The sequence below is a fragment of the Lepeophtheirus salmonis genome, chromosome 7 (genome assembly GCF_016086655.4).
Source record: "Lepeophtheirus salmonis chromosome 7, UVic_Lsal_1.4, whole genome shotgun sequence".
Lineage (NCBI taxonomy): Eukaryota > Metazoa > Arthropoda > Copepoda > Siphonostomatoida > Caligidae > Lepeophtheirus > Lepeophtheirus salmonis.
Window position 1 is genome coordinate 40520439 of NC_052137.2, and position 16697 is coordinate 40537135.

The 16697-nt window shown below is 31.3% G+C and overlaps 1 protein-coding gene across 1 annotated transcript in view; it reads left to right on the forward strand.

The window, feature by feature from the left end:
- LOC121121496 (uncharacterized) overlaps positions 1–15020 on the forward strand; it is a 71975-nt gene extending 56955 nt beyond the window's left edge. The window contains exons 4-14 of the mRNA XM_040716447.2: positions 208–309; positions 4544–4740; positions 5509–5611; positions 8560–8658; positions 9836–10270; positions 10330–10509; positions 11589–11846; positions 12595–13028; positions 13101–13468; positions 14396–14578; positions 14645–15020. Of these exons, the coding sequence (XP_040572381.1) occupies positions 208–309; positions 4544–4740; positions 5509–5611; positions 8560–8658; positions 9836–10270; positions 10330–10509; positions 11589–11846; positions 12595–13028; positions 13101–13468; positions 14396–14578; positions 14645–14886 (2601 nt within the window). The 3' untranslated portion in view covers positions 14887–15020. The remainder of the gene's footprint in view (positions 1–207; positions 310–4543; positions 4741–5508; positions 5612–8559; positions 8659–9835; positions 10271–10329; positions 10510–11588; positions 11847–12594; positions 13029–13100; positions 13469–14395; positions 14579–14644) is intronic.
- Positions 15021–16697: the final 1677 nt, after the last annotated feature.

Consider the following 16697-nt stretch of genomic DNA (forward strand, 5'->3'; position numbering starts at 1 on the left):
ACATCATTCGATTGAGTTTTCTTCTTCAATTATGAGGCGATTTATGACGTAGGTGAAAACACTCTCTATTCAATAATCATTTAATGCATTTTTAAAATTATTCATGTTTTCATTTTCATTTTTTTTTTTCAACGTAAAAGTCATATTATATACATTATCATAAAAATTAAACTTCCATCTAATATCTACTTTTTGTGTTCATTACAGACGGGACATACGCCTTTACAACGAGCTGCTGCAGAAGGTCATATCGATATCCTAAAATTACTAATTAAAAACGGAGCAAATATAGATCATCAAGATGAGGTGGTAAGTGATTAAAAACTACGTCATTTAATGATTTAATCTTTATTAATAAAGTAAAGCTTGTCTGCCAAGGCATCATTCTTGAATATTTTCTTTATAACTTTCTGTAAAATAATTATAATGTGTAAGTACAAATTGGGCAAATTATTCATAGATGTAAAAAAAAATTAAAAAATTAATACTGAATACACAATGAATACGGGTAACAAAGACGCAGAGAAGCTTTGAGTTATAGTTTAACAAATAACTCACTCTGAGCAGTGCCGGGAACTCCTGCTGATGTATTGTTGATAAAGAAAAGTTTATCTGTGCGTATGAATGTATGTTGAAATGAAACTCCGTCATTTTTGATCTAAGAAATGAGATTACTAATGCGTTTTAGTATTTAGTTATTTAGCTTGTACATCAGGGTGCACTGTATATAGTGCACCCTGATGTACATCATATTCTTATTTTTATTTAAAACCTAACAATGTAGGTATACTCTTTGAATTTTTGTAGGTGTTTTACATGTAACATCGAGTGTGTCTAGTTAAAGCTCAGCCCGGTCGCGCTTTAGGGACTCAAGTCTCAAACTGTTATTCGATCACCCCGAAAAACTCCCGGTCCGTGCTAGGAACTACCACTAGCATATTATATTATTGAATATGAACTGTTTTATATCATTAAAGTCATCTTAAATACACTTTGTACTCGTGCAGTGGTTGCCCAACTTTAATACGCAAGTTCCGTTTAATGATACGTGAAGGCAAGGTCGTGACTATGGGGGTGGGAGTACACTGTACACCCTTGATTAAAAATTTATAATATTTTTGTGTAAAATACAACAGTTGTTGTTCAGCTGTTTAATATAATCACAGGGAAAAAAATCTTCAAAATTTGAAATACATTTTAAAAATGAAATTAATGTTGTCAATTAAATACAAACCATGTCTTTTATCATTAATAAAAAAGTCCTCAGAATATTTTACATAACCTCAAAAATTCAAAAAAAATCCCGTAATATGCATTCTACAAGGAAACGTGGAAGAACATCAAAAATCGGCTAAGACATTGCTATTGTATATTCATTTTGATCATAATGGTGATACTTGGATGATGCATTGCTATATCTTCAAGAGGTGCATCCTGTAAAAAACTTGATAACCACCATTGTATATGAATATGATTTAGAAACATGGGCTTAGAATGTGTATCCATAAGATCAATAATTATAAAATGGTTGAAGATAAATTGAATTCAATTTACGCCACAAAAGCCAAGGACTCGAGTCATTCCTTTTGCGATGATTAGATGGCATTTTAATATTTTTTGTTTTGTTTATTGAACGTGCATTGTGCTGTTTACAATACAAGATCCTTCGACTTTGAGGTATGCTTAAAGTAATGAAATGTAACCTATAAATAAAATTATGAGTCTACCTCTTTAAAAAAACAACAACATAATAATATATTTGTATATTTGGCATTAACATTTATGTTAAATTTGATGGATCATATCTTATGAGGATAACAGATATACATATTTTTTAGACATCTGTTAAAATGATTTATATTAGTCTTTAAAGCATCTCTTTAAATGGATAAAGTGATCAATCATCATATTTTTCTATTTTTCTTTAAAAGGTAAAATTATATGACCGATAAATAAAATTTGTCATCAAATGATAGACAGGTATCATTAATAGAATGTAAATACTTAATTTTATAGAAATATTAACACATAGCATTGACTAATTAATTATGATAAAGATATAAAGGAATCTCTTTTGACAGAATGGTAAATTTTGCAATTACGTATGTAGAATAAGGAAGAGGAAGATGATATTAATTTAAAGCAAATCTTTGAGTTTCTATTTGAGGTACAGGAAGCATTGTTGAAATTTTGAGACTTGTAAAAGAGAGAAATACGAAAAACACATTTAAGCGATTGATTATTCCTCCTATCAGCTGAAAAGCTGTGCGCATTGACAACCCCTCCATAAAAAATTTACTCAATCAATTAAAAAAGAGAGACAAAGAGACAAAAAATCGATATTACTGCTCTAATTTGCGCGAAACACACACAACAGAGATTCTAAACTTGACTAAAGCAAGCAAGCAACCTTTATTCAACGTCACTAAGCCCATTAATGACCTTATTTACATCAGAAGGAAGCCCAAGAGTGGTGACCGACAATAAATAAATCCAGATGACATCAAGGAGGGTGCCATGAACAGCCCAAAGAAATCCATGTGAGTTTATGCCAAAGAAATCAACTTTTCTGAAGGCACCATCAAAAATGCTGTTAAGAGGGCGAGGGAAAGAGTTTGAGAATGTTAAAGCGCCCGTTCATGACGTAAAAAGTAGGCCAGGAACAGCTTCAGCGTTGTAAAGCACTTTTCAATAAAGGAAAGAGCACAAATTCTGGTCGCATGCTGAGGACGGGGCATGCTGGACAATGAATCTTGAAGTGCTTAAGGCTTTCGTTGTGGAGCATTGGGACTGTATGAATTTCAGTTACATTATTAACATCTGTCATAGCTTTCGGCGGTGTATCAAGGCCCTTATCAAAGTCTATGGAGGTTATATTTAGGTTAGAAATGGCAACACATTTGCCAACATCTGTACAATATTTAGTTAATGTAACTCCCTCAGTTTCTGGAAAAAAAAACTTGTTAATAATCTATACTCAAAATGTCTAGTTCTGAATTACACACCTGGCATACGTTTCTTTATTTAAATTGAACACGTATTGAGCTTTTGATGTTATGACAGTCTTCATAAGGGTACTAAAAACCAAATTTTTATAAGAATAAAAAAACTTTTTTTCATCTAGATGAAAGGAAATAATAATCTATTTCTTTGTATTTGGATGTCAAAATGGGACCGACAAATAAATGAACCTTCACTGTCAATCAAAAATATATCTCTTCATTATATATCAAACCCTAATATGTAGAGATGAAAATCGAATGTATTTTTTAGTTTGCCCGTTGTTTTTAGGAAAAAGGTAAAAGGAAGAGTGAGTTTTCTTTTCCTAAGCTGTTGTCATTATTATTTAATCCCTGGGGAGTGAACTACATTTTCTACTACATACAACATAACATTGATATGTAAGAAACCGGATAGAACATTTGGATGTTCTCATAAAAGAACGGAAGTACCCCTGGGGATTTGTAGCAGAGTTATAATTTTAGGTCCTTGTTGGGCTCAGAGTAGAATTGAGGATCGGCATCATAGTCATTATGCTGTTGTCCTTGTTTATGTCCATCTCCTCATCCCCTTCATCACAGCTACTCAATACTGAGCCAGGGAGTGCTTGAGTCTCTAGAGTGCTGAGCTTTAACTACACACCTCGTTGCTCAACCTCATCTACAGTCGATTTGCATATTTTTTATAATATACTTCTTATTTTTTCTTTTGTCAATATGAAGTGCACGCTCGATGCTACATGCACAACGCCTTCGATATTTCATTTCATAGATCAAAAATGATGTAGGGATTACACCCATTATGTCGTTGCGGTTAATGTGCCACGCAACCTCTCCTCCAAAAAGAAACAGAAAAAAAGCCCGAAATCATCTGGTAGTTGGCCAATTAAGTCAGTCATACAAACTGCCATTTATAAAATTTACTCCCGGACTATTAGTGTCATATTATTTCTTCTCAATTTTTACAATGAATTACATATTTTTAAAATCTTTATAGTTTTTGTAATATTTTATTAAAATAGTAGTCATACATTTGTATTTGTGTATTATAGTCAAAATTTATTCATAGAAATAATAAAATGGCCGATATATATGTTATATAAATGACGAGGGATCAGCAAGAAATTGTATTCCTGCTCTTTTCGTAACGGAGCATAATTGTAAAATAACTTATGAGTTTGTTTATTTGCCAAAAAGTATAAATTATGAAATAAACAAATGCCTTAATTCCCTTAATGGAACATCCTTTTAAATTGAAAGTAGCAGGAGTTATGTTATTTTAAATGCCCAATAGTGAACGTGCCTACAGACAAACTTTGCAATATTAAAATAGAAGATAGATAAGAATTTCATTAATCAAGTAAATAAACTTTGACATTAGATTTTTACGATTACAAATTTAATCAATCATTACATAGTATGTGAATCGGTTATGGGGAAAGAATTAAAAATGTGAAATATAAATACATATTTAGTAGATAATTATCTTACAAAATGTCTTTTAAAAAAAATCAAATTAATTTATTTTCATATCTTTTTTTAAGCATGGAAACACTTCATTACACGAAGCCGCATGGAAGGGATTTAGTCAGAGTGTACAATTTCTTACTCGAGTAGGTAAAGCAAATTGTTATATGAAAAATAGAGGAGGTTTTGCTCCTCTTCACTTGTGCTGCCAAAATGGACATAATGAGACTTGTCGCATACTTTTACTCTCTGGATGTAAACCTGATATAAAAAAACAATGTAAGTAGTTTATATTTACTTATGTCAAGTAATAAATCATAATATTGTTGAGTAGGCTTCTACTTATGTCTATTCAATAATCATATTTATTGGCTAGTGATGAGACGCGGACCAAAACAGATTTTTTCCCGGTTCGGTCATAAGAGATGTTTTTCTTGAGCGATTTGAACCGATATTTTCTCAGACCACAGAAAAAAAAATTAATCGTTTTCAAATCGTGGACTGACTTCTTTGGTCTATCTATATGGATAGACCAACATTTTTTGCTCTCGATATATGTACCTATTTTTTGCTCTCAATATATGGGCCCATTTTTATACTAATTTATGAGTTGCACATATATGACTTATGCAGTCACTTAACTTCATATGACGTTATTATTGTAGATTGATATTCCCCATTTTGGAACATAACTTACGTTATCAACTTTAGACGCAATTTTAAACCGATTTTTTTAAATACCTTTATTTATAATTTTGAAATAAAAAAGACAATAAAAAATTCAAAAAAATCAAGCCCTCCCTCCAAAATATATATATATATATATTATCCTGTGGACGCTTCTGGGTTATAAATAAAATAAAAGCATTTTTGGTTATATTAGAATTCAGACCTATTTTGACTCTCCACAGTAAAAAAAAAAAACCAAAATCTTAAAGCCGACGGGGAAAAAATTGCTTTGGTCATGATAGCAATTATGCTTCAATAAATAATATGTGCTTTTATATATATTTATAAAATAATTATCATGTACAATTATATTTCAGTACGGAGATACACCGTTACACACGAGTGCCCGTTATGGTCATGCAGGAGTAGTACGAATACTCGTCTCTGGAAAATGCAATCCATCTGAACAAAATAAGGTAAGTTAACTTATTTACTACGAAAACACACACATTCCCGCTTCTTATAAAGGAAAAAAACTTTACTCCCCTACGAAATTTTATAGGCATAAACATTACTTTTTTTTTTTCATGGAGGGGGGGAGGGTAATAATAATTTTTGAGGAGTCGAGGTGAAAGTGAAAACATCATAAATTATATTTGTATTACATATGTACCTACCTATACTCTCATATACACAACAGGGGTATCATCAAGTATGATATAAGGTTGTTATTATTTTTTGTCAAATATGTACAAGGGTGTTGTTAAGAATTTATTACGCTATCTAAATAGGAAGTTAAACAAAAATGATTATTAGACACTTGTAAACACAAATACATAGAACGATATTTGTAGTCTAGGGAATGCTATGCACTTAAAAGTGGTGAGAATATATTGTACCAAAAATCGCAACCTATGAAACATCGTTGAATGCACAATGTGTGTGAGTAAATTGTACCGTTTTTGATAGTAAGATTTAAATCTATTCCATCAAAAATAACATATACAATGCATATAGGAGTATTTTTTATAAATTATAACTATACCTTATGATATTCACAATGATTTCTCAAAATATCTTATTTCTACGGCCGCAATGGCCTCTCGTCTGGTCCTGAACGAGTTGCACATCTTGATGATGCAGTCATTGGACATATCATCCCACTCCTTCTTAAAAGATCCCTTAGGGGAATCATTTCAGTGGAGGACTTTCAGGCCTTGCCCTCCACGAAACCCCGTATTCCATAGTCCAGTGATAAGGCCATTACAAGTTTGAAGGCCAGAAACCGGTGAGTTTTTCTTTGCACTAAGCTTGGGTTGTTATGGCCAGATTCTAAGTCTTCTTGCGAAAAGTAATCTCCTACGGAGAAGTTTCGATCAGAATCATCAGGGCTTCACAACCTCTTTCATCAACTCTTGGTTGGAGAGGCTTCAATGTCAAAGGCCACACTGGTTACGAAGTTACTATGATAATCTTGTTGGGTCCCCAGCTTCCTGTCTTCCTGAAGAGGCTCACGTTACTGCTAATGACTTACCGACAGACTAAACAGTGTATTTCACAATGTGATGTGAATGTTACAGAGTGATCAGAGTGATGGGCGAGGAAAGGATCTACCCTTTTGCATCCGTGTTAGCAAAAAATAATACGGATTATGAAAGCTTATAAACTTCGAAACAATTTATTTTTTTAATAATCCCGACTCGAATGCAGGGAATAATGAGCTCTAATTGTCGTGGTACGATTTACTTACACGCAGTAGTGTACATCTAAGTACCTTTGTATATAATTTATGCAAAAAAGAGTTTTAATAATAATTAATTCAAAAAGTTTTATACATATTGAGAGCCGTAACTAGGAGTTTAAAAAAATCAAAGCCCAAAAACCATAAAATATGTAACTTCAAAACAAAGGACGTGTTGAACTTTAGATATATATTTTTTAATATTACATAGGTTATTTTCTAGCTAACTGATAGCTTGAAAAGCTATCATTGATTATAAATTCATCAAAATGGTAATTTCTTCATCTTTAATACCTCAAAACTCTGAGTTGAATTGACGTAGATATCCAAAATTTCATTTCTAAATAGGACTACTTTTAATGATACCAGATACCAAATTTGAACAAAAACCTTTGTATCGTCGAATGACCCATATATATTTCAATATTCTTCAGTCATGTAACTAATATTCTTAATTACTTTGAAAAAATGAGCTTACTGAATGTTGTTGGAGGAGAATTAAATTATTTTTTATGTATTTATACAGGAAAACGCATCACTTTCTAGGAAGTTGATACGTACACAGTACATTAACTATGTTTTCATAGTATAAACTTTAATGGCTTTGGATATAAGCATATATAAATACATTTAAAGAATATATTTAAAGCAATGAAAATGATACTTTTATCCTTCATCGTCTCAAACAAAGTTCATAATATATATGTACAACAATCTTTTAAGATTTAACACTTAAATATTTTCATTCCATTAAAGGAAAGTTATTTGAAATTAACTGAAAGATAAACATACAATTAAAAGTTAATCAAAATATGTTCATTAACGTGATAGGGATGTAGGATAATGAGAAAACATATATATGGATAATGGAGCGTAACCATCAGCTCATTATTTAAGCTTTATATTACCGTATTATTATTATTGATTAAATCAGTGCTTCCAATGCTTTCTTTGAATCGCCCCTCCCTGGGATAATAGCGTTTGAATCGCTGTCATTGTTTCTATTATACTTATTCAAAAACTTTTTGGCCCCTTTATAGCCTTTACATAGGCAGAAATTATCCTGACATCAATCCTTAATTCTACTCTGTGTCCAACCTGGACTTATACTCATAAACTCCCCATAAATCTTCAGTATTACTCCTCGTCTTTTACAGACTAATGATTACTTTAAACTTCGATGTTCTCCATTTAAGCATAATGATAAGAGCTAGTGAAAAAAAAACCAAAAAAAAACCACTATAGTTGCAACAATAAAAAGTAATACACTCGTCCATATTTTTACAACTTTACAGATAAAACAGATATAAAAATTATTTCGTTTAGTCTTTGTATTACAATCGTTATACAAATAAGATTCTTTTAGTAATAACTGTCGAAATGCTATAGTTTGAGAAGCATTAATTGTTTTGTTTTTCTAAAAACAGGATAACATTAATTTATGAATGAAATGCTATTTTGAAATGCATATGTACCGTTGGAAGGTCTCAAACTTTGGGGATATTATTTGGGGAAATATTTCGGGGCAAAGTAAAGAAAATATATGAACTGTATAAACGTAAAAATTGGCCTATAATATTTCAATGAATGTTAACGACCCAGCACATTACTTTGAGTATAAAAAATAAATGACTTTTTTTTAATACAATGGATTAAACTTATAAATTTAAACATTTTTTTCAGAATGGTGACACGGCATTGCACATAGCCGCTGCAATGGGAAGAAGGAAATTGACTAAAGTCCTAATCGAGTCTGGATGTTCTAAAGAGACAAAAAACAAGGTTAGTAAAAAAATCAATTAAAAGGGGAAATGTATCATCAAATTTCGGAATGGATCTTTAACTCAGGAGCAAGGAAAGGGTCTTTAATTTCCGAGAGATAATACGTATACAAAGGCTTTTGTGTACTATTTCAACAGAGTAGTTAAAAACAAAACTTTCAAATTTGCTAGGTCGGTAACATCTAATCCCCTGTGAACGTCGTTTAGGCCGCCACTAATAATCAGAGTTGTGTTAAATATGACCTACCGCTATGTAAAAATGAACAAAGAGGAAAATTAACGTAGTAAACCTGACAATTTAAAAAAAATGTTTGGGAGGAAAGCAATTTGGCTGTCACCACGTTTATATTAGATCAACTGCGAGCAGCTATGAGATGAATGAAATGGGCACAAATCCCATTTTGTATATGGCAAGGAAATACATGCAGGAATTTCTCTGACGAAGCCTAACAAGGACTTTGCTTAAAACTTATTAGCAAACCCTCATTGTTCCTCTCAGCCTTTCATGAGAATTAAATACTAAATATAGGAGCTTTAGAAAATGAAATAATGTACAGGTTGTCATTACAAAAAAATATCGCAATCGTTCTAGGTCATATTTTATACAATTCTAATAATTCGTTAATAGAGGTAGCCTGGAAGGGAGGCTATGCCGTTCCGCACGTGGAATATTTAAATGGAAGTGTAAGAAATAAAATATATGAGATAATTATCAATTTCAACTTTTTATTAAAAGTATTTCAATTCAGTTTCAACTCAAATACTCTTAATAACATTATATTCTGTCATGATAATTAAATTAAATGATCAATTTTTGAGCCTGCTGTTCTTGTATGTTTTTTTCTATCAAAACGTAATGGTCTTGTATAAATTTTGTATATATAATCAAAAATATTATTTAAAAATCTATTATAAAGAATTACAAGGATTTACATGGAGTTTATTCATACTAAATATCTGTAAGAACATAAAACGACTAAATATTTATTAATCCACTGCTTTGAATAATAGCAAGCTTCAAGGCTTTGATATTAATCTTATTATGAATAGAAATAATATTAATTTTCTTATACTACCTTTATAAGACATTTATCCTTCTATAATCTTTTAATTATAGGACATAAGTAAATATTTCCTACATTTTAAATACATTAATGAATTGTTTCTCTTTTAATTAGCAAAATGAAACTGCCATGGACATTGCTTCTCGGAAAAACCTAATAGATATCATTCAAATCCTTCAATCTGTTGAACCTAATGTATCAATTAAAAGAGATGCTTCTTCTCCAGCGACTCTGAATGCTGCATTGAGGGCAGCCCTTGAAGAAATGTCTTCCGATGTTGATGCCATTAAACCAGCTGCGTACTCACATCCATTGGCGAATAATAAAACAAGACGATCTTCTCGGGGAGAAAAACAAAAGAAGTTTTCTAGTCGTAGACGTAGGCACTCGGGTGGAAGTGAGGATGTGGATGGTGTCGACTGGTCCTCCTACAGACATTTTGAACCAAATTTAGAAGAATTTTCATTTTCAAATCCTAAAGGTCTTCCTAAAGATCATTTGAAAACTGGAGAACAATACTTTTTAGATTTAGCAGGAAATATTCGAAAGGTAATTTCTTTGGCATGAAGTTTTCAATTTGATATATGTAAATATTTTTTTTCCCCAAGGGTCCTCTTGCTATGGGTCGAGACTGCGTTTGCTCACCATTAATTAAAAAAATGGAAAGACGATTAGATAGAGACAAAAAAGAAATCGTTCGAAAAATAAATGGAACGACATCCAAATTAGATTCACGAATTGCTCATTTGGAAAGGAAAACAAAGGATCATCTCTTTTCTTTAAACCAGGTACAGTTGATCCATGTTTTTCAACCATTTTGAGAAAACATGAAATAAAGCATAAATTTATGATGGTTTTTTTTTTTTAAAAGCTGATATAGAATCAGTTTTTGGATTTAAAGAGGGTGTGTTTTTATTTTGGGGATTCATACATAGTTCATACCTACAGAAGATAATTAAATGAAGATTTTGGAGTCTACTTGTGACAAAAAAAAAATACAAACATTTAATTTTTAATAGACGGTTGATATACAATGATGTAATTTTTTAAGCTTTCGATATCAATTACTAATTGATAACCCATATTGTGTGGCACAATGTAACGTTCAAACGTCCAGAGTTATAGGACTCGTAAATACAAAAAAATATTTATAATTTTAATTAATCTAAATGAAATATTAATTAGTAATTGAAATAGTTATTGATATAACTAATTACCTCCCCAGCAAAGAAGGTTATGTTTTTACCTTTGAATGTTTGTCTGTTAGACACAAGGATTACGGCAAAAGTTAGATATCGATTTTGATCTAACTTGGTACGAAGATTATATATGGTCACAGTAAGAAGCCATTCAATTTTGTAAGGTCAAGGTAGTGCAAAACTTTAAAATTAAATAATGCATCTTCCCTTTTGAACATATTAAGCTCAAATTGGTGTCATTGTGCAAGTTTAATAAAGATTATTTATATATAAAAATGATCCAAGGTCAAGCTTAAAGATCAAAGTCACACAAAAGGTCAAAAATGTAAGATTGACCATCACTTTTGAACAAATTGAGATACAGAGCTGAAATCATATGATTATGATATTAAAGTATGAATGCAATAGTTGTTAAATTTCATTAAATTAAACATGTTTAACATTGCACAGTTTTTACTGTAGCAACTTGTACAAAACATTTACATGAAATAAATCCCCCTAAATCTATTAATGCTCACATTGATCGAAAGTTATATCAATGATACTAATAGACATAAAAAGAATATGTGTTTTTACAAACCTTCATAATTACTTTTCATTACACAATATTAAGTATGAACATAATTTCGAAATGCGGAAATTAACTTTTTATTATTATTAATTATAAGGCGATGAAAGAATCATTTGCAAATGAAAGAGGGGATTGTATGGATAGAATGGATCGACGTGCGCTTAGAGAGAGAATTGCTATTGAGAGACAACAAGTGCTCAGGGATCTTTCTTTAAAGAGAGATCTTGCTGCATGGTTGGAGAGTAAACTCACGGAAATTGAGAAAAAACATGGACTTGATGCTAAAAATGCTGCATTATTGCGTGCAATGGCTATGAAAAGATTCTCTAAATATGGAAGATCGCAGCGAAAATTGGTAAGTATTCATTTCGCTAATAAAGTAAAGTAAGATTGATTGACTTTTCTTATAATTGAATCTGGATTAGAATCATTTGTGTGTTTTTTTATGAATGATCGATCATTTTGATCAACAAAATATTCTGATTAATCCTTTGAGGACACCGTAAATTACACTTAAAGTAGTAAATATTCATTGTCACAAAAAAAAAGAAGGATGAATTTCAATTAAAACGACCATATCGGGGTCAAATTACATCCCACAAATCAAATAAACATTCTCAACTGTAGTTAACATTCTTGAGTATCTAAAACCATCCCAGAAATTTGAATACAAAGTCAAAACTGACCAAAATATGTCTATGAACCATTAGGCTGTATGTTGTTTCTTATTTTCTTGATATGGGTTCAAGTTTGTTTTTATGTTGACTCACCATAATTATATGTTCATTGAATAAAATTATATTTATTTATTGTCTATTTTACTTATTTTATTATTTATATAAAGGTGTAATGTGTATGTACCCATAAAAGCACTCTTCGAGATTTAAACAAATATTAAAAATTACGTTCTTTTTTGTTTCGTCTTTCTGAGGGTCAAAGGTTAAGGTTATAGGTACATATATACAATCACGGTTACCTACTCAGTGCATGTACTTGCTTGTCTTTTATAAGAGAAGGTCGATAAACAATCATGTTTACAGTTATTTTGAAACTCAAATCTTGAACTTTTGTATAAATATATATCTTCTTTTTTTCTTTAAAAGTTACATTCAGACAACATCCTGGGCTCCAATTTACGGAGGGCTCACAGTGAAGAACTATTATCCGAAGTTTGCGTAGAAGAGGATGACGATTATGAGTGTCTCATTTCAAAGAAAAATGATTTTTACAAGGGTCTAAAAGTATCTGATCGACCTGTGCAAGGAGGCGGAGGAGATGGTGAAAAATCCAGACGAACACGCAGAAATAGTGAAGGTGATGAATCATCTCTTCTTGAAGAGGATATCTTCGGTCCAAGACGCTTTCTAGGCGAGTTAGAAAATCAAGAAGTGGATGATAGTGAAAATATGACGAAGAAAACCCTTTCCAACTATTATTCCAAAAATCAAGTGGATTTACATAGCACCAATTCTGAATCTTGTAATGAGCAATCGGATCATAGATCAGATACATCTTCACAAAGACTTGATAAAAAAAGGTACACATGAGTTTGATTATAAATTAAACATAATTTGAAAAGATAAATATTACATTATAATGTATATTTCAGAATTAGTTCCTATGAAGATGACAAGAATGTATATGAAAATACTCTCATGGGGGGAGGGAATCCCAAAGAGATTATTCGTCCAATTCCTACAGGTCGTGGTATACCAATGAATCCATCCAATGAATCGTTTAAGAATCATTCATCCTATTTGCCCATTCCTACTCACTTTAATCATAACTCTCAACCACCAAATAATGGACCTGAGGAAGTTCGACAATACCGGAGAGAATTAAATAACGTCCAAAGGCAATTATTTCCTCCACAACAAGCTCCGTCCTTTACCAATAATTCAACATTTAATCGCCCTGTTGCACCACAAGTTGTATCATTTAATTCAAACTATCCAAGTCGGTCAATACGTCCTATGTGTAGGTTCTAGCTATTAGCAGGATTGGCTTTACTGAGAGCGAGGCCCGTAATTATAATGTCTTTGTTTTTTTGGGGGAACGGGGGTTGACAAGTTCATATTTTTTAATAATCTTCAAAAGTATATTTTTTTCTCAGTAGACCTTTTGAATTAGTTTTTGTTCGATTAAGAAAAAATTAATAAAGATTTTGAATTTTTTTACGACTTTTATATTTATTCGTATTAATATATTTTTGAATGAAAAATAGTCATTTTTGATCTTAAAAATGTCAATGTAATCACATTAATGAAATCTCACAGTATGTCAACAGTAAATCAAATGTATCTCATAAACATTTTTTGACCTAAGAAATAACAATGTAATCATATTGATGACATCTCAGAGGCTTTTTGCATGTAGCATCGAGCGAGTATACAGGGTGTAATATATAACTACTCCCTGATGTATCTCATATATATATATTTTTCTCTAAGAAATAATAATGTAGTCATATTAATGAAATCCAATTGGTGTTTAGCATATAACATAGGAGTGTGTTAGCTAAAATGTGCCTATGTTGCGCTCTAGAGACTAGAGTACTCTCTAGCTCATCAGTTATAATTTCATATTAATTCTGTTGGACGACGCCAAATAACTCCAGGGAATGCAGGTCACAACCGCTAGCACCTATATAATATATGTTTTGTATTTCTTAATTTATCAAAAACAAAGTGACAACATTTATTTCACTTTTTGACACTTTTTCTACAGAAATTTTGTTTTTTAAACACCTTTTCTGTCAATCGCCACCCTTACGTACAATACAAAGTCATCTATTTTTTACCTTAAAGCTAGGGTGCTCTCTATCTCTCTTAAAACCGGCACTGGCTCCAATAATACAGTTTTTCTGCAGAATTATTATCTTAAATATAATTTTATCTTTTTAAGCTCCCCTTGATGAGGATGACTATGTTGGTCACAATGAGATTGTTGGAGAAAAAGAAGATTTTCATCGTCAACTATTAAATATTCCTATGACCTCAGATGGCGGAGGTTCTCATGACTCCCATAATGATTCTGGTTACTCCACGCGTTTGGGATTTAGTGCTGGCCCCTCTCCCAGTCTGTCCGGTAGGTGATTTTAGAATACAAAACATTAATTTAACTGATTACTAATTTATCTTTGTATTTACATAGGAAGTCGTCCAGAAAGTAATGAAGGAGATCATCCTCACTATCAAAATACGAATGGCTCACATCTTTTATTAGACCCAATGGCTATTAATATGATTCCTCCAGAGATGGAGCAATTTAATCATCCAAGACAGAATTCGAATGGTCCATATCGAATTCACGAAATAAACCAACGACTACATAATGTGGATTTAAGATCTGGATGTGAAATTCAAAAGCAGGCACCCAAAGGAAGTCTTGTGTGATCTAGTCCATGGTTTTGCATTATATCCCTTATTATTCAAGCAAATGCATACATTCGTCATTCATAGATACATTTATTCCTAATAAGCTCTATAATTCCTCGCATATATTAAGTAAATACATACTGGATGTTAGGGTGAGGTCGTTTTCCAAAAAACTCTTAAATTTTGGTAGATAACACCTTACTTTTTTTTTTTTTTTGGGGGGGGGGGTACTGTATATGAATCTAGTGAATATTTTTAATGTAGTTTCATTTAAACATATTTACCTTCAGCACAAAGCCTATACATTTTTGGAAAAAGTGACGTAAAACTCATTTTTTGTTTCTTTTTAATGTGTTTAACATTTGTTTCTAGCTAAATATACATATATGAAATGAATATACAATTATTTGAAAAAAAAATAATATCATTTTTTCAGAACAAATCCATATATTACCAACAAATGGATGAGAGTGTACGAGTTTTTAATAGATATCTTATTACAACATATATATTCATAAATGTATTTTTATAGTTCTTGTCACTTTTTTCGAAAATTGATAGGCTTTGTTGAGTACAAAGAAATATTAATATTAATATATTTCATTAAAATTGCACAAATATGCTCATCAAGATCATACACAGTACCAAAAAATTGGCTATACTTCTTTGGATAGAGTTTATGGCCCCTTTCTACACTAATGGATTTATAAAAATCGTTTCAATTCAATTTTTTAAGACTTCCAAATTGCCTATATCAATGTAACTACGTTTTAACATGAGCATGTATCTTTCCCTACCTACCATTTACCTTTAAAGTGCCTTAAATACATATAATCTCCATTAAGTTGTGTAAAATAATTTGTAAATATACCTACCTTCAATATATTATATTATTTATTTTTTGTAAAGATTAATCTTTTAAGGCTGTGAAGTACAAATAAAAAATAATTAATTCCCCTTGCATACTCCTCTTTTTTTATAAAAATAAAGAACATTTCACTAATGATTAGTTTTTAACATTGGCCTGGGGGTTTGACATAGGCAATGAATCTTTTTTCAGGAGAAATTTTACTGACAATTCCGTGAATAGAGTTAGATTGGTATAAAAAACAACAACTAAAAAGACTGTAGTCCTATCAGCACGGTCTTAATGAAGTTTGTCAGTCCTAGAACAGGTCCTTATCGATCTTTTATTCGAACTACAACAGCTGAAATGACGTAGTTACAAAGTCTTATAAGCTGCTTAACATAATCTCTTTCAAAGAGACAAGGTACCTCAATTTTAAAGTAGGAAGTATTTGCCTAGAACTTATTATTACAGGATCTAGCTATCAATCATTATTTTCTTCGTTTTTATAATACTCAATCCTAGCTATAAGTGAAGAAGAAAGATAGTTAGGATAATGGGACTGAAGGACCAACGTATTGACAGCAAGTCGGTTTTCATTCTCTGACAACCAGACTAAAGCCATTGTGTCTGATGTGTTGAAGACAGGAGGTGCAGATTTTGATGATTTTGTTATATTGGTCATTAGTCTTGATAAATATATGTTCTCATAAAACCTCTTGTTTAAATTTTACTCTTGAAAAATTGAAATAATAAAATGTTTACCAGTAGATAAAATCAACCCATGAATCGAAGTATAATTACAATATGTTCCCAACACTAATGCTATTTTAAATGTTGAAGGTTCTCCTCTTTAAAGCAGTAGTTCATTTACCCCCAATCATGTAACAGGCAGTTGATATTAACAAGGAGTATTAATTAATTGAATTGTTCCATATGTAAGGGTGGTTGCGTTTGGTCAAATAGCTAACCATTTTGAGAT